This window comes from Cyprinus carpio, chromosome B20 (assembly GCF_018340385.1).
Source record: "Cyprinus carpio isolate SPL01 chromosome B20, ASM1834038v1, whole genome shotgun sequence".
NCBI classification, from domain to species: domain Eukaryota; kingdom Metazoa; phylum Chordata; class Actinopteri; order Cypriniformes; family Cyprinidae; genus Cyprinus; species Cyprinus carpio.
In genome coordinates this window covers 20,436,581-20,460,853 of record NC_056616.1, presented here as the reverse complement: position 1 = coordinate 20,460,853, position 24,273 = coordinate 20,436,581, and the positions used below count along the sequence as shown (strand labels likewise).

General features: G+C 33.1%; 1 protein-coding gene across 1 annotated transcript; it reads left to right on the top strand.

Annotated features, from left to right (window-relative positions):
- The first annotated feature begins 5,989 nt into the window (after nt 1–5,989).
- LOC109112997 (adhesion G protein-coupled receptor F5-like) lies at nt 5,990–24,273 on the top strand. The gene is made up of 25 exons (XM_042747249.1): nt 5,990–6,280; nt 12,099–12,147; nt 12,708–12,844; nt 13,145–13,240; nt 14,176–14,303; nt 14,580–14,628; nt 14,836–14,979; nt 15,095–15,259; nt 15,800–15,949; nt 16,040–16,213; nt 16,325–16,357; nt 16,805–17,263; nt 17,900–18,000; nt 18,143–18,210; nt 18,321–18,457; nt 18,561–18,755; nt 19,585–19,782; nt 19,984–20,127; nt 20,425–20,612; nt 20,704–20,874; nt 21,135–22,466; nt 22,615–22,656; nt 23,181–23,240; nt 23,375–23,432; nt 23,606–24,273. Exons 4-25 carry the CDS (start codon nt 13,228–13,230, stop codon nt 23,692–23,694), a joined length of 4,098 nt encoding a protein of 1,365 aa, XP_042603183.1. The 5' UTR covers nt 5,990–6,280; nt 12,099–12,147; nt 12,708–12,844; nt 13,145–13,227; the 3' UTR covers nt 23,695–24,273.

The following is a 24,273-nucleotide window of genomic DNA, read 5'->3' as shown; positions in this document are numbered from 1 at the left end:
CTCATGGCTTGGAAAATGTTTCCAGACAGATTCAGGAGATTAATTCCAACAACAGGAACAGGAATCAGCACATAGGGCAAACCTAGTGACCATCTTAAAGGAAACATTCATGTGTCTTATCTGCAGAGGTACCCACTCACAAAAAAAAACCTGCATCTTTAAATATCCTAACCAAAACACAGTAAACTAGGAGGAACAAATATGGTCCTGAAACAGTAACATGGGTATTGCTCATGTTCAGTCTATTCAATGCTACATTCAGTGCAAGTCTGTGGCCCTCTATTCTACATTTGACTTGCTGTTACATAAATACATAATAATTTTTATTTGGCACCAGCCCCAGCCGCAGTTAATGTTGACAGCTAGCAGGAGTGTGGTGGGGTGCCAGGTCTGTTTTGACCAATGGATGGAGACCTCAAGGCAGTGCCCTAAATGCAGATCTGAAGATTTTGTCTTTATAGATTACATTTTCCATTGTACTAACTGACGTACACCTCTGCATGCAGACACCCAACTGTACAAATTAATTTATAGATTTAAAAACCCAGTCCTGAACCGGAAGAACCATGTTCTGCAGAGTTCAGTTCCAGCACACTTGCTTGGACATTGCTACTGATCCTGAAGACCTTGGTTAGCTTAGGTGTGTTTATTTGTTTGATTCCTGTGTGTTGGAATTGGGGGTAGCTGAACTTTGCAGGACACTGGCCCTCCAGGAGCAGGACTGAGAGTCCTGACATTAGCTCTTTACATTCTTTTTGCATGTGATTTATCAACACCTAGTACATCTTAAAATATACAGCTCATGAAAAATAGAAGTTCCAGATGGACAAACATTAAATACATAAACCAGTGTGAATAAACAATATCTTAAAAGAAATTTGGAGGTAGGTTGAAAAAGCCAGAATGGGAAAGTTTTAAGTAGTTGTACAGCTTAAAGTGTGAAGTTTATTCTTGTACACAGATATGGCATATTCATTGCAGTACACATGAAATTCATGTATTTAGTTGTCATTTAAACTGATGTAAACAGAAATCCTGTCGCCCCCTCTAGTGGACATTAAGTGTTAAGGCCTTCATTGCTTAGATAACAAAAGTCACTAGGATTTTTTTGGGAAGGTAAGTCTGGCCAGTTATATAGCACCGCAAGTCAGATGAGTCTGAAGATCTGAGCTGAATTTGGTGAAACATTAAAGTTCTAGTCTGTGTCAATTACTCTCATAATAAATAATAATAATCTTCAAATATATGTTTGCTTTCTCAAGCCCAACAAAGAAGACTAAGAAGAGAAAACATAATTCAGTTTAGTATGTAATAAAACTAATATTACTAATTTCATAAATTTAACTATATTAATTTTCAAAATTAATTATTATTGTCACACACACCTAGTACCTTTTGACTTAAAAAGACGAGAGTGGTAAATGTTACAGACATATTATCATGGATCTGTTCAATTAATTATTAATTTTTATTTACACTTCACTTTTATCCAAGGAGGAGACAGAACTATTTGCACTGTATTTATCAGTGGGACAATATTCATACAATACTATAAGATAGAAATAATTTAAAGGGGTCACTTGCAGGTCGCAGCAGCACGAATTATGTGCCCAGCTACATCTGACTCAAATATTATGCTAATTAACAGTGAGCGATAGTTTCAGACATTACAGTGTCGCACTCGCACTGACTCTTATTCTGCCTGAAAGAATGAAAAGACCGAACTGAAGGCGGAGCGATTCGACCAATCAGATGAAAGCAGCGTTTCAGCGCCGCCCACAAGTGCGAATGAAATATTGAAGCCATAAACCGATTTGTAAACCCCAAACGACAAATAAACTAAACTAAACAGAAAAAACGAATAAACGAGCCATTTTTCCATTTCTCGTTATTGAATTCTAAATAGGGAAATGAAATGATCAAAACGTACACGGACCAACTGTCTTGTCCATGTTCTCTCACTTGAATCCTCTTGAGTCTTTTCGTTTTCTGTTTTTTTAATTGAAAACGGATTTGGAATGGACGGAAGATACCCTGATTGTACCGGTATGGTCCGTGTACCTTCGTATAATTCGTTTTTTGATTTAATATTGAAATCTGAAAAAGGAAAAAACTGCACAATTTTCATTTTTCATTCATTCAAACAAAACGAAAAATCAAGAATTCGGCTTCAATTTTTCGTTTTTACGTTCAAGGACAGAAAACGAATAAACAACTTGAATATTCAATCTCTACATGTGGGCGGGAATTAAACGCCCCCCTCCACTGATTGGTCAACCAAACATTACAACATAATAATAGCCCTAAAAAACATAATAAGAGTCCTACCCTTCTACGGATTCTTAACGTTTTTATTTATATCTTTTTCTTCATCAAACAGCCAGGCATGCGTTTCCCAAAAGCTCATAAAAACGACTGTACTACTGATCTTAATATTATGGTCTGTTTCTCAAACGCATCGTAATCGTAAAGCATCATAAGTTTTAACTTTTAATGATAAAAGTGCATCATAAGAACAGATTTATGCAGTCACCTGCAGGACAATCGGCAGATTACACCTTTAACTTTATTCAAGTGCAATGTGATTATAATATAATGATTTGATTGTACTTTACTGTACACGTTATTACTCGTGTGTATATATATAGGCTATATATATATATATATATATATATATATATATATAAATATATATATATATATATATATATATATATATATAAATGAAAAAATAAAAAATGGCAGAAAAAAAACTTAGAAATACATCTAAATTTAATGACTGAACAAAAAAAAATAATAATAAAATAAGTAATGTAGGAAATATGCTTCAAAGACTGGGGGAAAAAAAATCTGTCAATGGCTTGCTGACGTGCACGAAAACCAGCCATGTACTGGACCTAGAAATAACGTCTCTCTCTCTCTCTCTCTCTTCTCTCTCTCTCTCTATATATATATATATATATATAGATATATATATATATATTATGTAAAGTATAATATTATACACTATACCATAATAATATAATATAATATAATATAATATAATATAATATAATATAATATAATTTAATATAATATAATACAATTGTTATTATATCCGAGTTGTCTGGAACGCAGAATTATTAGGTTAACATTTCAATAAACGATCGTGTACTACAATTAGAGCCATTCTATAAGGTGATATTTCAGCACTTGACAGACGGATAGCGACTCCTATAGCACTTAAGTAGCATGGCTACGTGCGACTGTGTTAAGTGCATTGTTGGGAAACGCGCGTGAAACAATAGCAAACGATCGTAAAATGACTCGTAGAAAACGCTCTTAAGGTCTAAAATCAATCATGTGATCGGGAAACGCAGCCCAGATTAACGAATGTCTTGACACAAACCGTACAGAGGCAGAGCCTACAGAGCTTTCTTTTCTCTTCGCACCTGCACTCACAAATAACTACTAGCCTATACATCTTTGGCACACCTTTGTGCACTGCAACACGGGGAGAATGTATTAGACAAGCACAGACCACTATTTATTTATGTGAACATAGGTAGTTTTAGACAATAAGCTTATTTATTTAATTAATATTGGGTGTTGGCCTTCTAACTGATAGCATAGAAAATTATTTTCTCTGCCAAATAAACCCACATCACAGAACCGTTGTGTGAATGACTCACAGTAGGTGCATAGAGTGGTGTATCGTTCCTTGAATCAGTCTTTGAAAGACCCATTATTATAGACAACAATTCACTGACCAAACAGCCACTTGATTTTATTCCTGAATTAATGAATTAAGCATTTTGAACGAATAGATTGAATAAAAGGCTTCTTTATTAACACAACGAAATACCGCCACCTAGTGGTGATATTACTTTCATAATTCAAGTTTCATTTTCATTTCAAATAATTTCATTTTGTTCATATTTCTGTATTAAAAATGTTGTATAAAACATTAATCTTATTTCATTATACATTTGTTATTGCTATGCAAAGGCATGTACAGCCCTCTGATCAGCATTAAACTGTAAATACATCTATAAAAGCATCTTTAGATGCAGGTTCTATATCTCTGAATACTGATTTAATTGGTAACAGCCTATTGTCATATTATTACATTTTTTTTGAAGTAATAATTTGACATTAAAGATGACATACACAAGGTAAAAGGTAAAAAAAAAAAAAAAAAAAAACACTGAAAATCAGGTGCCCCTTATGGGAAAGTTAATTTCTGACACTGATCTCTGGTTTATTGTTCGAAGTGTTATTTCAGGGTTTGGATATGTTCTTATAACTCAAATGAGTTTTCCTTCAATTCATGACGTCGAATTCACATTTCACTAAATTCAATCACTGAAACACAAGCACTCTGACGAACAAATAGTCCCATGCCAGTGGGATAACAACATACGATTTCCGAAATTTGTATAAAGTGCTTTATGAATAAAACTCAAAATAGAAGAAAATAATAGATGTGCTAATTTCTTTTTATATCTGTAATTTTATTTAAGTTCCTCTATAGTCAAAAAATGCAGCATATTGTCTAAAACAAAAGTTATGACTACATGTTCACATAAATTGATAGTGGTCTGCGCTTCGCTACAATAGACTATATTCTCCCCGCGCTGCAGTGCGTCGGGCAGCTTTCCCAGACAGATTTTGATAGGTGTGGATACTATAATAAAACAGGCGGCGTTCCAAAGGACCAAAAGGCTCTGCCTCGGTACGGTTTGTGTCAAGCTATTCTTTAATCTGGCTGGGCTGAATTTCCCAAAAGATTCGTAAGCCTAAGAAGTTCGTAAAAACGATCGTACGACTGATCTTAATATTATGGTCTGTCTACCAAAAGCATCGTAACTTGATTCAAGTGCATGAAAACCAGCAATCTCTTTATTATATATAATATATCTCGTCTCTATATTATATACTGTAGTACTATATATATATGTATGTGTGTGTATATATTAGGGCTGTCAAATGATTAATCGCGATTAATCGCATCCAAAATAAAAGTTTTGTTTACATAATATATGTATGTGTACAGTGTATATTTATTATGTATATATAAATACACACACATAAAGTATATATTTAGAAAAAGATTTACATGTATATACATTTATATATTTATATTCTTATATTTTATATTATATATAAATTATTTAATATATAAACATAACATATTCTTCTTAAATATATACATGCATGTGTGTGTATTTATATATACATAATACATATACACAGTATACACACATATATTATGTAAACAAAACTTTTATTTTGGATGCGATTAATCGTGATTAATCATTTGACAGCACTAGTATATATATATAGTATATTATTATGTAAATTATAATATAATAATATTGTATTATAGTTATTATTTCCGAGTTGTCTAGAATGCAGCATTAGGTTAACATTTCAATAAACGATCGTGTACAATTAGAGCCATTCTATAAGGTGACATTTCAGCACTTGACAGACGGATAGCGTCTCCTATAGCACTTAAGTAGCATGGCTACGTGCGACTGTGTTAAGTGCATTTTTGGGATATGCAAGTGAAACAATAGCAAACGATCGTAAAATGACTCGTAGAAAACGCTCTTAAGCGCTAAGATCAATCGTTATCGAGAAACCCGGCCCTGTTTGATGAAGAGAAAGAGATAAAATGTAGTATAAATAAACACGTTAAGAATCCGTAGAAGGGAAGGACTCTTATTATGCTTTTTAGGGCTATTATTATGTTGTAATGTTTGGTTGACCAATCAGCAGAGAGGGGCGTTTCATTCCCGCCCACATGTAGAGATCGAATATTCAAGTTTTTTATTCGTTTTCTGTCCCAGAACGTAAAAACGAAAAAATGAAGCCGAATTCTTGATTTTTCGTTTTGTTTGAACAAATGAAAAACGAAAAATGTGCAGTTTTTTCATTTTTCAGATTTCAATATTAAATCAAAAAACGAATTATACGAAGGTACACGGACCCGGTATACGCTAAAAGCACGTTCTGGGCGCACGGAGAGATGGCGGTACAAGAGCTATATTTGGAAGTGGCGGTACTGAGTACCGGTGCGTAGCCTACCGGCCCACTTAAAGCACTGGTGTACAGTGAATGGCTCGTAGTGCACAATGTAGGCGATCGGGAAGGATTTAGACAGTGTAAATATGCTTTTGATTGGGGCAAATGAGGCCTGGTTTCACCTTGTCACACTAACCGCGGCAGCTCGCACAGTCTACTCTGGATTTTGGCTCTGGTCCAGAGACACGATCGCATGGAGCAGATCATATGCGTAAGTCGGCATATATTACACACTTTAAAAACTACACAGCCTCAGCACGATTATGATCACTGTTTTGTTTTACTAAGAGTTTCCCATGGAATCTAGGGGGTTATCTATTAGACTGTGGCTATTATGCGGCTTTACCGAGCTCAGAGGCTCTGGTCCAAGCAGATATATAAAAAAACGCTTTTTGTAAAGAACATTTTTCTTTACAAATCCTCGTTTTGTGCTACTAATTCATGACCGGCTTTTTGTTTTGCTGTCTTTCCGCTGTGTTTCTGCATTTGTCACTAATCACTTGGCGCGTGCGCAACGCGTATGTCCTATGTCATCTCCCGGAATGCCTTCCACCTATGACAGTTAACAAGGTGTTTAGAACATTTTAAATATTTTTCTTACAAAAACACATCGATTTGCTACAGGAGGCCTTTATTCATCCCCAGAGCTGTGTGAGGCACGTTTTAATATGGATGGCTGCGCTTTATTTGACTAAATTTGGTCTGTTGAACAAAAACACCCACTCATGCCATTTTAAAGCTTGGAAGAACAAGGACAATTTTCAATATAACTCAGACTGAATTTGTCTGAAAGAAAAAAGTCATATACATCAAGGATCCAGACGGGGCCCAATGTGATTGGCTGTGGAGGAAAGGAAAATTAGACCTACAATTGATTGGCAACAGGGAGCACCCGAGCTCTTCCCGCTGTGCCGGTTGCCGAAACCCCACCATGCCACACATATTAGTGTCTGCGCTATTTCAGTGCAAACGATATGAGTGATAAAAATGTCTTTGTACTTGTTTACACCAGAGTTGCTGGAATCTTTTAATCGCATCGGCTTTACTGTAGCGCATGGGAAATAAATACTAAAAGCCAAGTGATGAATTGGCACTAAGTTACCTGATTAAATGCGCAGCACAAGAGAACAGCTGAACCTCACAGGCCCATTGTCTTCCGACGCCACAGCGCTAACGAAGTCTCACACATTGACAGAAAACTGCTTAATTCTGCGTTGAAAACTGTCACGGAGATAAACCGTGACCATGTATGAACTATGGGCACGTAGCCTTATAACCCCCCACCACACACACACACACACACACACACAAACAGTAGGTAGCAATACACGGTCTGTTTGCCGGTGTTCTGAAATATTCGGTGTCTGAGATTTTCGGTGACGCTGGGCGGAGCTTACATGAATATTCATGAGTTTCCTGTTTCGCGTTAAAGCGTCTCTGAAAATATTAGTACGTTGTCACTGAAACATAAACGATTTTTCAAAAGGGTATGTTTTAGCGTAGAATGACATTATGCTTAGTGTATTGTTGTTTTTATTACTATTGTTAATATGCAAAAATAATTTAAAGATTGTGATTGTCGTAATGATTTACCTGAGGTAGGCTATGCTCCAATGGAGCCTACAACAATTAAGCATTTTTATAATATTAAGAGTCCTTAAAATGTGTCGTTTAATAACTGTTCCAAAATGTATCTGTTGTGCCATAATAAAATGTATGATGATTATTCTGTGTCATTCCTAATCGTTTGCTCAATCATTCAAACAAATGTTTTTAATAACAAAGCAAAAGATGAATTTTTTTTAATGCACACATGAACTGGAATATAAACATTCTTAATCTCTGTATTTATTTATTTATTTGTCTAAAAAAATATACATTTAGTAGATAAAATGCACTATATATGCACTATATAGTTAAACAAAAATGTACAAATGTCTTTATACACTTTATTATTGTATTTAATTCATATACACATTGTGGTGCACTTGAAAATCATCATTTTGACTCAAATGTGTATTGGTCAAGTTTTGAAATCCACAACCTTGCAGTACTTTAACAATTTTTTGCTTATTTTCTACAAACTTATAACAATTAAAATGTTTGTAGTTTAATAGAAAGTGGCTATATCAAAAACATACAGTAATTTGTATATTTTCTTTTCAAAGATAATAAGTAGATTGCTTTTGCTGAATAAAGACTTCAACTGATTCGGTGTTAAAAGTTTTATTAAACGGATGTGGTGAAAGGCATTACATAAATGACATTTACTACACACACCTGTATAAATATAAAATACGTGGTCATGTTTAAAAAAAAAAAAAAAACCCGGTGAAAGCTACAGAGGATGTAACAACTTGTATGATGTGTTCAGGGATAGGCCTACTGATCAACATAACAAGCACATGTTATATGATTTCTGTTTGTAAGTAAATTATTAAATACATTATTAAAGTAAATTCCTATATGAACAAGAAATGGCAAACAGAAATTTATGCACCATGAACAAACTCAATGAAATCAGTCTAAATGTTGGGAGAAGAAACATGCTTCCAAATCAATGGGATCATATTGTTTATACCACTGCAGAATAAGCCATTCAAGAATGACCCACATGTTTTTTAATATAGTGGAATATCCACCAACATGATCTTTTTATTATACAAAAACCCTTTTATCCATGAAACATGTTTTATTAGTTTGTGCTTGGTTTGATTACCTTTGATTATCTTGATTCCAAAAGTGTGGATTTCAGGAACAAAATGTAGTAAAACTTTAAAACTGGTGTAAATAATACATCATTTGTATCAAATAGTAGGCTATCCAAGTTTTTTATTTTGCATATGATTTGTTTAACTATTACACTGATAAGTACACATCCACCATCCCCCTGCATCAGATAAAAAAGCAAAAGTTTAATTCTGAGAACGTTTACGCATGTCTTCATGTATGTGTGCAATAGTGGCCTCATATATAACTTGACAAAAATATAAGTCTCCCCATTATTAGAAGAGCTTCTGTAAGCTATAGGAAAAAAAATAACAGGTAGAAGTATCAAACTCTGCTGATTTGTAACAGATATATTAATTGCAAACAAACAGCTTCTCCACATGAACTGTAGGCTGTCATGCACTTCCATGTGACACCTTTTTTAAGGAGAAAAAAAAGTTAAATAGTTGTTACTACATAAGAGTCTTTATATCGTTCTTCATTTCTCACCTTACAGTCTTACAATACAGTGAGCAAGTTTGTGCCACCATATGCTACACAACTTCAAATTACATACTTTTAATAGCAAAACACAGGAATATGAGAAAATATTTAACAGCTACTGGCCCATTTACTTGTAGCGTATTCTAACGATAGGCTGCTTCTGGCAAATCAGTGGCTGTTATTGTTGAGTAAACATTTAAAACAGCAAACAATAACATTTTGTGCACAAACGAACAATTATATTCAACATTTGCTTATCTTCGTTAGAATCTGAAACGTAATTAACCTACCTTGTTGAACAGTTTTTGTGATCCGGTGAAAACGTACTAATATTATCAGAGTCGCTTTAACGCGAAACAGAAACACATGAATATTCATGTAAGCTCCGCCCAGCGTCACCGAAAATCTCAGACACCGAATATTTCAGAACACCGGCACTGACATCTGTACACGGACTTATGTAATGTTTGAACAGTTAGCATGCAGTTAACTTTTATTGGTTACAGTGGCATCTTACAAAATGTCAGAGGACATTGTCTCAGCATATCAGAAAATCGTAAAGACTGAAAAACTTAACATTAAATTGCAGTGATTTTAACTTAGATTGCCCTTACGGTCAACTGGGATATCTAAATATTTAAAATATGCATCAAATATTTATTTATTTATTGTGTTTTAACATTAATTTATATTTAATTTAGTGGTTCCTCTGCATACCACTAGAGGGAGCCTGATTATCACTAGTGGTGCTCGTACCACTTTTTTTTAGAACCACTGACATTAAGGATTATCTCTTTTTTTAATTTAAGGCCATCACAAACATGGCTAAATGGCATCGGGGGAATGATAACAATTGACATTTCATATAGTCTGGGCATGTATAAAATTTTTGTGAACTTAGCTATTTGCCTTTCGTAAAAACAAGGCAATACTTTTCTGTATTTATTTGGTTCATTTTGTAGATTTGAATTATGAATTAACACAATACTGCATGATATTGTGATACTTTAGCTGGTATACTATCAGCTTTATGGTGTTGTACCATAGACATTAGTAGCACAGAACCTGCATGCTGCACTTTTAATCATTTTTGAGGACAATTTCAGTTTCATTACGGCTGGAATAAAATACAAGGATAACAAAATAGATTTAATTTGTATTTTGACAACTCAGCTAGAATATATATATATATATATATATATATATATTATATATATATATATATATATATATATATATATATATATATATATATATATATATATAATATTTCAGAAATCTGGTCACCTATTCATAATCTTGAATATTTGATTACAAAACAAACTGCCAACTTAACACACACTTACCTTTTTCTTTTTGGCAAACTTTCTTGCTTATTTGGGATGGGCACATACTGTCCTTGGGCATTTTTCATTGTCATTGTGAGTTCCTGCATATTGTTAATGTTTTGTACAGTGTTTGATGTGTTGTCATGCCAGTCAGTGCAGGCCTACTTATTTTTGCTCTGCTATCTGGGAAATCCATTTCTTATAATTTTGGTATTTGAATTTAGGATCTTCAATATTCAAAGACACCTTGTTATACCATTTCCCCTGTGTACAGACTGTATAGTCTTTATTTAAACACCACACCACTTAAAGTAATGCTAATTATATTTGATGATATAATCACCTTTTTCCAGACAAGCCTGCTGCGTTTTAAAATATAGGTGACAATTCTGGTATAGAGAAATGCTACTCAAAAGAAATGAAACAATTCATTTCAAATAATAATGTTGTGCTACAAATAATCCTGACCTGTCAGTTTGACTGAATGAGCTGTACATTTTCCGTCAATGCTTTATTGTTAGTGTCTGGTATTATAATGTGGCATCACAAGAATATCTGTGTCAAGCTCTTTTCAGTCCGCTGTGTTCAGTTCCTCCCAATGACTTTCCATTTTCTTGATATTTCACTGTATGAAAGACAATATATGCTATGCTATTGTGGTCTGCTCTTCATCTGTTAAAGTAACAGAGAGCACTGAAATTTCTATCAATGGTCCAGTTAATGATGGGACATAACTTTATTATATAATATAGATGTACATTAGTTACATCTATTAGTAATATTGCTGCTCATACAAATTTTATTGTTATTCATGATTATTCATGGTCTGTTCAATTATTCATTGAAGCATTTTATGCAATGGACAAAGACAGACAGTCCTAATTTTTTGCACAATTAGTCACACGCATAAAAGTTTTCCCAGTTGTTGGCTGTAGATACAAGTTTAGATTTTTGCATTGTAGAAGAAGTCATGCAGCACTACACATATTTATTTTCTTTTCTGCAACCTTTAATTTCTGGACATTTAGTGAATGGTTTGTTTTCCTACTACTAGCACTTTTTCCAGTTGTTTAATTTCTCAATTCCAAAGATACAGGACAAATATTAAAGTACTTCATGAGAATCATCTTGGCTGTCCTGCTAACCTGTGATTGTGGAATCTGGAATGCATATGCAAATGCTTATTCTGATTTCCCAGAAACAAGTATCGAGTTACAGGTAGGGGAACTACTATAGTAACAAATACAGGAAGGAATGAATGCAATTCATACAATATGAAAAACAAAAGATTTCTGTAATTTTCAGAACTGTCAACCAGATATTCATTTAAATTATGAATTCTCATTAAAAGCACATTTAAAATATTTAACATTATGATTATAGCAATAAAACATTAAATTAATAGTATGAAGCTATGGTCGCATAGTTAACTAATGTGATCAAATTTTATATGTAAAATAAATGTGTATTTGTGTTAATTTATTCCAGTTTAGCTACATAGATGGGCAACTGCATCACAGAAGATCAAGAAGCACAGGTACTGTATGTGTCACAGTTTGTCCTCTACTCATACACACTATTCTAATGAAAGTGTGTTGTTATTCATATAAAAAAAAGATACATTAACATAATATTTACAGTAGACAACCCCTTAATTCAATATATAAAATTGTATAATGTGTGTGTGTGTGCGTGTGTGTGTGTGTGTGTGTGTGTGTATGTGTGTGTGTGTGTGTGTGTGTGTGTGTGTGTGTTAGATATAAATAGTGCTCAGTGAGCTTACAGTAAATTGATGAATCATGGGTAAAAATCTTAAACACTCCCATTCCGATTATGATTAAAAGCCGTTAGGTGTGTTCATACGGTTATGCAATGACAAAAATAATTATATGTTATTATTATACTCTGCCAATGAAAGTAGTGCATTTTTTATATATACAAATGCATTATCGCAAGATGACTTTAGACATTAAAATCTATGTAAAATATAATAATATATGATTTGATCATGTAAGCCACAGTGTTTCTATTAAAAAGCAGCCCTTTTGTCTATTCACACAAGAGAACATAATAGAGGAAATCAGACTTGTCTAGCAGGTGATCCAAACACAACTGGCGACCTACATAAAGACACATTCATTCCAGTAAGATGTTAGAGGTGGATCATTTGACAAAGAAACTAAATCTCAGACCCTAAAGCTCAGCATCTCTTCATGGTTGTTTCCAGAGGCAAGGTAAGAAGTGTTTATTCATTTTAAATGTGTAACTGCTGTAAAACTGCCTTTTGAAGTGTGTTCATAAAAATACATTCTTACCTTGACTTTGAAATGTGCAATTCAGTTTATATATATATATATATATATATATATATATATAATATATATATATATATATATATATATATATATATATATATATATATATTTATATATATATATATATATATATATATATTTATATTTATTTATATTTATAAATTTAGTCATATCATTGTTCTCTGATTCTATATGAATTTCCTATTTTACAAATGAAAGGTGTCTGGATGCGTCATATAATTGACTTTTGTTCTGAAGAAATAGATCGAAGTGATTTTGACTGACAGACATCAGTGAGAAACATGGCCGGTCAAGGTATAATAAACTACAAATAAACTTATTTTTGGTTTACTGTATCTTCTATCTGTCTTTCTTTACACCTGTTACCGTACCCTTGTCTTTTACGTTATATGTCAAAACATCTACATGGATGATGGATCATTATTTACTTACCCTCAAACTGTTCCAAACCTTTATGAATTTATTGCTTCTGCTGAACACAAAACACAAACAGGTTTGGCTCAGTTTGAGGGTGAGTAAATGCTGACAAGTAAATACACAAATAAGCAAACGTTTAATATAATACCATAACTTCTCTTAACTATAAAACATTAAACTTAAATATACTAAAATATGATTTAAAGTTACAACCATTCAGATGTGCAAACAAGTGAAAATAACAAAATCTACAATATATAGCAAAATATGGTATAAATGACTAAAACAAAATGTGTGTAAATATTTCACAGAATGTGTTGACGTTTTAATTTTCTTCCACATTTAGCAGACACTTTTATCCAAAGCAACTTACAGTGCATTCAGGCTAACATTTTTTACCTAACATGTGTTCCCCAGGAATCAAACCCACAACGTTTTGCGTTGCTAATGCAATGCTCTACCACTGAGCCACAGGAACACTTAGAAGAATGTTATTTTAATGTTAAATATAGCTTTTACCTAAAGTAACCTGCCAGTAACATGCAAACGTGGAGATGTCCACATTGAAGCATTTTATGCAATGGACAAAGACAGACAGTCCTAATTTTTTGCACCATTAGTCACACGCATAAAAGTTTTCCCAGTTGCTGGCTGTAGATACAAGTTTAGATTTTTGCATTGTAGAAGAAGTCATGCAGCACTTCACATATGTATTTTCTTTTCTGCAACCTTTAATTTCTGGACATTTAGTGAATGATTTGTTTTCCTACTACTAGAATTTTTTCCTGATGTTTAATTTCTCAATTCCAAAGATACAGGACAAATATTAAAGTACTTCATGAGAATCATCATGGCTGTCCTGCTAACCTGTGATTGTGGAATCTGGAATGCATATGCAAATGCTTATTCTGATTTCCCAGAAACAAGTAACGAGTTAAAGGTAGGGGAACTACCATAGGAACAAATACAGGAAGGAATGAATGCAATTCATACAATATGAAAAACAAAAGATTTTTCTCATTTTCAGAACTGTCAACCAGATATTCATTTACATTATGAATTAAATTAAAATTAAAAAGCACATTTAAAATATTTAACATTATGATTATAACAATAAAACATTAAATTAATAGTATGAAGCTATGGTCACATAGTTAACTAATGTGATCAAATTTTATATTCAAAATAAATGTGTATTTGTGTTAATTTATTCCAGTTTAGCTACATAGATGGGCAACTGCATCACAGAAGACCAAGAAACACAGGTACTGTATGTGTCACAGTTTGTCCTCTACTCATACACACTATTCTAATGAAAGTGTGTTGTTATTCATATATATAAAAAAGATACATTAACATAATATACTTTTACATTTTTGGGGGAGGGATTTTGTCTGTCAAGGGTTTTGTCTTGTACTTTACTATCTGCCTGCATAATTAATAAAGTCACATTCATTTTCCTGTATGTATAGATCTATTGGAATACTTTGTGGTTGTGGAAATCAATGTATCCCAAGCTGTGATGATTGAACAGACCAAAACATCATTGGCCTTTGTCATGTTGCCTTTTCAAATGGACAACAATACTGAAATTACTTCTGCAAACATAACAACAGGTGAACCTGTTAAACTGGTATTAAAAAGCCATTTACGACATTCTTTCTGCTTAGGTTTCGTCTTTAATTTTGTGTAAACATTCTATTGTTAACCAGTGTGTTATATTTATGTCAGTGTGTCAACCAAATGAGTCTGAATACCAGTGCGTATGTGAAGATGGTTATGCATGGTCATACAACAACTGCAAGACATATGAGGCCTGTGGCGACATTGGTTTTGGCTCATGTGGATGTATTAGTCATATTCCCAGTGATGGAGAGGGGTGTGTGCTGGAGAATGGTAAGAATGTTGACCAAACAAGCCAAAAGCAAATGCACTCAAAAACACGTAAAAGTGTTTGTAGTGTTAAAAGAAAAATGATGTTAAAATACTACAGTTAAAAACTGTTAATTGGTTAATTGTAAGTAACCATAACGTATACAGTGAAAATATAATAAATTTAAAAGGTAATTTTATAATCACTTTTTTATATAAAAAGTATGATTTTGCATATTTACAATGAAAATCTATATTATATTTAACAGCCTTATACTTACTTTTAAACATAAAAATAAGCAACAATTGTAAAATAAAAATTATGAACCATAATTTGAACATTATTTAATATAACAATTCACCATTTTTTGTATTAACCTAGAAACTGACAAATATAGTGAACAATGTAGGCTGCTATTTCTTGATATATTTTCTCATTACTGTTGATAATATAATAATTAATTATATAAACGCATATATTGTGGTAGAAATACATTGTAATGAAAAAAATACAAGGAAAACATTGCGTTTACAATGATTGTAAGCTTGTTGATTCTGTCACAGAACTGCCCTTCACAGACATCTTGTCTGAAATTGAGGTGGAAGCCACAAGCATCTCTGTGATCGATGAGATGAAGCGATATCTGCAGAACATCACCTTTCCACTTCAGTTAGATAAGGTGGTTGAAGTATTAGATGTGGACATCTCAACAGGTAAAGAATATCACATTACCTTCTGAACACAAAAATAGTAGTGCTAATCTGTTAAATATGAGGTTACATTTGCACTGTATCCTTTCTTAGTTTGCAATTTCACTGACAGTGGATACAAGTGTGTATGTGAGGACCAGTATTTCTGGCCATGTAATAAATGCAAAGAATATGGGAGCTGTGACGGCATCACTAACAACACATGTAGCTGCATCAATGATATTCCAAGTGACAGACAGTTCTGCCAAAGAGTCAACGAGATAACAAGTAAAATAATTTTATACATTTTCTCTTTGTAATCACATAAAAGACCTGTGGGGCAGATACTTTTGAACTGTGTACAAATAATTTTTAATCTACGCTCATCTTTTTTTCCAGGTGATAACATAACATGTGCGCAACCAGCAACAGGTACATAAACACATCTAACTTAAATGAATAGTTCGGCCAAAAATACATTATGAGTCATCATTTACTCATCCTCACATCATTCCAAACCTGTATGACTTTCTGTCTTCTGTGGAACATAAAGGAAGATATTTTGAAGAATGTTGGTAACCAAACCATCTTGGTTATCACTGACTTCCATTGCCGGGACCAAAAAAAAAAATATATATAAATAGAAAAATAAACAAACAATTTCTCTAAATATGTCTTAAGATACATAAAAAGTTATACAGGTTTGGAATGACATTAGCATAAGTAAATTATTTTATGTTTGCTAGTGTTATGGAAGAATTACTTGATTTGACACATATGAAGTGTTTTGGTAGCATCTTTGTAAAAGATTTTACAGGATTTACAGGCACAGAAAGACATGCTGCATTTCAAACCCAGTCATGTCAATTTTTCCAACAGTACCACCACCAACAGCACCATTAACAGAATCTCCAACACAATCAGTATCAACAGAATCATTATCAACACCAACAGAATCATCATCATCAACAGCAACACAATCAACATTTACACTATCACCTTCAACAGAATCAACAGCAATGCCATCACCCAACGCAAACACCATCAACAGAATCATCAACTTCTTCAGCAGCAACAAAATCAACAGAATCACCATCAACATCTATGCCTCAACACCATCAAAATCAACACAATCGACATCAAACCCATCAACACCATCAAAATCAACACAATCGACATCAAACCCATCAACACCATCAAAATCAACACAATCGACATCAAACCCATCAACACCATCAAAATCAACACGATCGACATCAAACCCATCAACACCTACACCATCAACACCAACACCATCAATAGAACCATCAACAACAAGAACAATTGTGAAAACAACAGGTATGCCCAGTAAAAAAATATATAAAAAAATCTGAGATGAATCATGTGATGATGGTGAAGATTAGTTTTAGTATAGAGAACTCTTGCCTAATTATTGTGTTATTGTTGGTGGTGTTTACAGTCAGTACCAACCTGTATTTTGATACAGAGTGAGTTAGTTTATTTTAGATTTTTGGCTTCTAAAAAGAAAATGAATTTATTGCTTTGCATGTTTAGGGAAAGAAATATAAATCCATAAACCCTTTTTTTTTTTTTTTTTTTTTTTTTTTTTTTTTTACTTTTGTAGTAGTTTGGTTTCATTCAATAAAAAATGAAATTCATATTTCTAATTTTACTAATTTTTTTGTACTGTAATATTCAATAGCCTCAGTGAAAACATCAGGTAAATAAAATTTAAAATATTGCACAAAAATATTTTGTGTCTAAATTACTGCATAATGACCTTAGTATTACACTTAGTAGCACAGTCACAAATAGGGGTATACAAGGCATGTCAATGTCAACTGAGGTAATAATTTCTGGAGGGTTGGGGGTGGGTTCATTTCATCTACCCCCAGCAACTAGGTAGTATTAGTATTGAGGATTGTTGCTTAAACCTGTTGTTACAGTACACATAAATGTACATTTATTTTACAGTTATTGGAATGTCAATGAAAATATCTCAGACATATGACATCAGTCTCACTAACCAGAGTAGCACACCCTACAACGAATTATCTAAACGAATTGAGTCAGCAGTGAGTATTACATGTTTCATATTTTAAAGAAATATATTAATTGTGTAATTTGTTGATTTTTGATTATATTGTTTAAATACTATAAATACAATCAAAATTTATATTCTATACATTTTTCAAACACACCTTTTGCTTTTTACAGATTAACACAAGTTATTCTAAAAAGATAACTGGCTACGAGGTTGGTTCTGCTAAAGTCACTGGCTTCAGGTATGATTTACAACTGAAACTTTTTTAGCAAAACTTTTCCAATACTTTTTCAAACAAATGCAATGTTGATACAGAGCCTTCACACTGATGTGTTTTCTGTTTCACTCTAGGTCTGGTAGTGTTATAGCAGACTACACAATAATTGCAACATCCAACAGCCTTGATTTTGTAGCAGCAAACATAGAGGTTTCAGACTCTCTAAGTACACAAGGATTAAATGTAACTAAAGATGATTTAATTCTAAGTGGTAAGGGTAGTCAGTGTCTAATCTAAAACTATTTACATTTTATCAAATTTATTGTTTTTTGTTCACTGTTGGGTTATTTCAGTTGTATGGGTTTTTTTTACAGCTCAAAAGGACCTAACAACAGAACCGTTATATCCTCTGCAAAAGGTGGTCCTGAACTGTACACAGACAGAATTTGCAAATGGACAAATAAAATGGACAGTGGATGACAAAGATCCTGCACTAAACAAAACAAGATACTTAATTTCACCTGACAACAGAACTCTCACTGTAATTAATGCTACTGAACAAGACAGTGGTGAGTGACATGAGATTTATTTTTGTATTGTCTATGATATTTAAGTGTTTATTTTAGTGTATCAGTACTAATATAGCTTAAGATAATACTGCACTCTTAAGAAAAATTATTCTAAACAGTATCATATTAGGGTTCTCTGGTTTGTAAAAATACTGGTCTTGTCATATGTTGTCACCTCTATTATGGCTTTAGACTAAACAACAACAACAACATATTGTGCCATTTAGATACTTTTGTTTAGACCTATTTCCAGTGAAGTATCTTCACAATCCTCTATGATGCCTTCAGATCCATAATTAATAAACACGGTCGTTTAAGATAGTTCTGGGAGGCAATTATAAAAAAGACTTTTTAATAATTGGTCTGCTGGTTTGTCAAGTAATGCTGTCCCATAGCGCAAAGTCACATGACTTTTTTGATGAACATGGACGAATTTATTTGCAAAATGCATTTCCATCTCCCCTTATTCGCATTAACACTTTTTCACACTAGTCAAATTTCTGTGTGGTTGGATGGTTGAGGCTGATATTATGCTAAATAGAACTGTTACTAGGCATAAAAATAAAATAAAAAAAAACTTTAAAGAACCATGTTTTTTAAAGTGTATACCATATATGACATAAATGATAAACCAATCAACCAATGAAAATTAAGCTACACTGACAGTGTGTGAATGTCACATTTACAAAGTATTATTTTGAGAGCAAATAAATATATACATAAATAGTAAGTATGATTATAAATATAAATTTTCTTTAAATTGAAAGTAGTGGGTTTGTTAAAAAAAAGACAAAAAAAAAGTATTTTTCTTTTTTCCCTCTACATGCAGGTCGATACTCATGCATCATACAAGGCAATGTTACGTACGTTCAATGGCAAAACATTGCTATTAAAAAACGCCCCAGTATTAATGTGGGTGAAAAGGACCACTATATTTTCTGTGATGGCAGCAGTTTACAACTGAAATGTTCTGTTGATGTTGGCTACAATATTGAGTGGATCCTTGGTGAAGAAGTATTAATGTCAGGTTGGACATAAAAAATGTTGCTATACAATTATAATTTTTTTTTTTATAAAACAATTACTGTTGTCATTTAAACCTTAAATGAAATTCTTCTATTGTATATATATATATATATATATATATATATATATATATATATATATATATATATATATTGTATATATATAATGTTATTCATACATTTCATTTGTTTTACCCAATCAGGAACTGACAGTATCACATACAACCATAAAATTAAAAATGTAAATTGTACAGAGGAAATCTTTACATGTCGTCTCAGGGATCTGCCACAACTACAGGACTATGGATATAGCCAGAGCAGAGTTACAGTTAAGATAAGCACAGCAAGTAAGCCTTCAGTTTCTTATTCTTTTCAGCATCAAAGTGCTTTTTATCAAACTCTTGTGCAGTTAGATTGGATGATTTCATAATATATAATGATATCTAATTTGTTTTGGTAATTATAGTAAACAGTAAAAAATATGTTGGTTTTGAATGAGACATTTTGAAAAGGTATATGAATTGTGACTGTTATTGAACAGTATTATATTGAATGGATATGGATTTGTTTTATGTTAACATTTATTCCCAAAATTTTCAAAATGTGATATTTTGAGAGAAATCTGATTTCCTTCTTTTAATCAGATGCTTTGTCAGATGATGTCTGTCACACTCAAGAACTTGGAGCTGGCAAAACAAATGACGTGAGGACAGGAGTCTGTGGAAATGGCTTGAAAGGCAACATCATTTACAAATGTGAATCACGTAATTGGAAATCAATAGAGAACAACTGTGTGCTTGAAGTTATCGACAAACTTACAAGTACAGTTGAGGTAATCTATTGATCATGTATATATTGAACAATCACCTGTGCATTTCAAATGTTTCTTATACCATCTAACTTTTTTGTACTTTGCAATTTAGTCCTTGCTTGTGGAGGAGATTCCAGTGTTTATGGCTAACCTCAGTAATGCCACAGAACAGCATAATATTAATATAACCCAGTCTCCTGCTACTGTCCAAGCAATTGTGGATATACTCTCTACAATTGCTAATTTGTCAAAATCAGTTTTTATCAATAAACCAGTAATGGAGGTATGTATATTAATTTTTTTGCACTTTAAATGGAATTTAACAAGGTGTTATCTTTTACTCAAGTTGTATTGGAATTGGTTACTTTGTAATGGAGTAATTTTTGCTGTAAGGTATCTGTACTTTTACACAACAGCCATTCTCTTTATTTTCATTATTTACATCTGTTGATTGTAGCATAGTATAGTATTGTATAGTATAGTGTAGTATATTCCACATTTTATGGGACAAATTTCATCATAAAATTTATATTCAATTTTCAGGATTTCCTAAAAACAGTGGATATTATTATATCAGATAATGTCAGTAATACATGGAGCATACTCGAAAACAAGACCAGCATTAAACTTCTGAGGGCTATTGAAGATATAAGTGACCGTCTCACAGAAAATGGTGAGATATATAAAACATCCATTCAGCTGATAAGAGCTACAGTTACAAACTCATTCAATTTAACATCAAGCCTGCCGAACTCAACTACGGAGATTGTGATACCACAGGTTCCTCGGGCGACTAACATAACCATCATAATATTCACGACTCTTGACAATGTCCTACCTACTCATGGTAGTAATGACAGCAGGAAATCAGATGTGCGCATCAATGGAGATGTGGTCGTAGTAAAAGTTGACAACAAAATGATTAACAACATATCTTTTACATTTGACATTACTAATCAGTCTTTGGGAAATCCTCAGTGTGTCTTTTGGAACTTCATTCTCGACAATTGGGATTCCACTGGATGTGAAGTAAAGCGAAACAACATTGGCAACACTACGTGTGAATGCAACCACACAACCTCTTTTTCAATCCTAATGTCACCATTTCACATTGATCCCAGTCATCGAACGGCCTTAGCCTATATAACTTACATTGGTGTAGCTATTTCCATAGCCAGCTTGATTATATGCCTGATTATCGAGATTATCGTATGGAAGTCAATGACAAGAAATGACACATCCTACATGCGACATGTCTCCATAGTCAACATTGCTGTGTCTCTGCTGATAGCAAACATCTGTTTTATCATTGGAGCTGCAATCGCAGAACAAGAGCAGCCAACCTTAGTGGGTCGCTGCAGTCCAGCAGTTTTCTTCATGCACTTCTTTTACCTGGCTCTTTTCTTCTGGATGTTAATGTCAGCACTGTTGCTCTTTTACCGTACAGTCATGGTCTTGTCTCAAATGTCAAGGGCTAAAATGATGGCCATTGCCTTCATAGTTGGTTATGGTGCACCTTTGCTCATAGCGGCCATCACTGTTGCATCAACAGCTGGACCTCAAAATTATATTTCTAAAAGAGACGCATGCTGGCTGAACTGGTATGAATCAAAGGCCCTGCTGGCATTTGTGATTCCAGCTCTCACTATTGTAGCCATAAACCTTGTGGTTTTGGCCGTGGTTCTGTACAAGATTTTGAGGAGAGGAGTTGGTGCCGCAACTCAACCAGATGAGAAACATGCCCTGGTGGTCATTGCCAGATGTGTGGCCATTTTGACTCCTATCTTTGGTCTAACATGGGGATTTGGAATTGGAACCATGGTGTCACAGAAACAGGGCATTCATGTGGTGTTTGCACTCCTCAATTCACTGCAGGTACTAATGATGTCAATTTTATAGTAAGATAAAAAAAATTATTGGAATTTTCTATCTATTACATTAACACTTTAATTCTGTACATTGATTTATTATAAATGTCCATGGTCTTATGAATTTCATGTTTTTGTAACACTTCCTTTATTAGGGATTCTTTATTTTGGTGTTTGGAACACTTTTAGACAGCAAGGTATGAGTTTAATTCAGTTGCTTTTTAAAGAGCTTAAGCAATGCAATTTTACATTTAATGTTGTATTTAACCTAAAAATCCAGCTTTATAGATGTACTGTATTAATGTATATTCCTTAAACCATACATTTTGACATTTCACGTTTATTTAAACTGTTTTTATTTTGCTTAATACATAGCTGCCCACCAGTGAAATTAAATACTGAGTGGAGTTTAAGCTTTGGCAAAGAATAAAATGTCATTTTTGAGTTTTGCTCCAACCTTGATAAAAACTCACTTGGCCTGTAGCTTTTAAGTAACCTTAGAACTTAATTGGCATGTTCAGGTCTGTTGGAGTAGGGTTGAAGCAAAACTCCAAAAGTAAAATGACGAAAGCTGGCCATCCCTGGCTTAGACTGACCAAAGAAACATTTTCTCTGCAAATATTTCAGCAGCTATTTACACTGAAATACACTGTAAAATAGGCAGAGATTTAAGAGACTTTAAACACATTTCTATAAGTTAACTAGAGATTTTTAATTGCAGGTTCGTGAGTCACTACCAGGAAAGCTGTTGCTACAGAAACTCACTTCCAGCCGTACCAATGTAAATGGCATTCTATAACAGCACACACTTATATGAGCTCCATTACTAACATGCAGCTCCTAATGAGTGCTAAAAACTGATTTTTACTTTACTTAGACTCTTTGTGATTTATTTTGACTGATATCTCCTTGCAGAATACCAGTGCAGGAACATTATCCACATCTGGACTGCCTTTCTTGCGGCGGTGGAGGAGTAAGTAAATAACATCAATAATCAGTAATAAAAACTAACACTTTTAATATGTATTATTAATATCAATATGAATATAGTTATTTTTCATAAGCTATATCTATAATTTGGTTAAAAATTTGTTAAATAAAGACAGTAGACAGTTCTGTCAGTAACATACATTTAACTATTTGCAGATGTGTACAATGTGTCAGAAGCCAACCCTTCCTCAGCACTTCCATCTTCAGACAGCTCCATTGGCTCTTATGCTGCTTTGAACAACTAAAAGACACTCACAAAGTGTTTTCTCTAATGCAATTAGTGTTTCTGGGTAATTTTTTTTTTTTTTTTTTTTTTGATGAGGAAATGTTTCTACTCTCTCAGACATTAAGGTACAAAACTGTCAATGGGGCAGTAAACTTTCAAAATGTACTAAAATGTATTTTTAAAGTAGTAATGTACCATGTGGGTAAATAAGAAGGGACAAAAGATGTCTCTCTTTGCTTTTGTACCTTAGTGTACCACTCCAGTGACAGCTTTGTATATATTATTTTTTTTTTAGTTTTACTGATAGGATTAGTCTAAAACTAAGGCTGCAATATGACTTTGTTTTATTGTGTATATATATTGTGAATGCAGGGTATGGACTTTTTATTTGTATGCCTACTTAACAAATTGGGGTCATTTTCCAGTAATATAACTCAAGAAGTGTTCTCTGTTTTGCAAAGTTATTTTTTTTTATATCAGACATTTACATTCGTTTTTTTTTTCCTTGTCTTAATTCAAAATGTTTCCAAAATTTCTAAATGTAACTGCATCACCAATAATTAAATGTATCTTCATATTAAATTTACTCAAGTAGTTT

Excerpts from the sequence above, each read along its gene's own strand:
- LOC109112997 (XM_042747249.1), top strand. Across the intron at positions 14,980-15,094 it reads TTCTGCAAACATAACAACAG|TGTGTCAACCAAATGAGTCT; the intron begins GTGAACCTGTTA and ends TATTTATGTCAG. Across the intron at positions 20,613-20,703 it reads AACTTACAAGTACAGTTGAG|TCCTTGCTTGTGGAGGAGAT; the intron begins GTAATCTATTGA and ends TTTGCAATTTAG.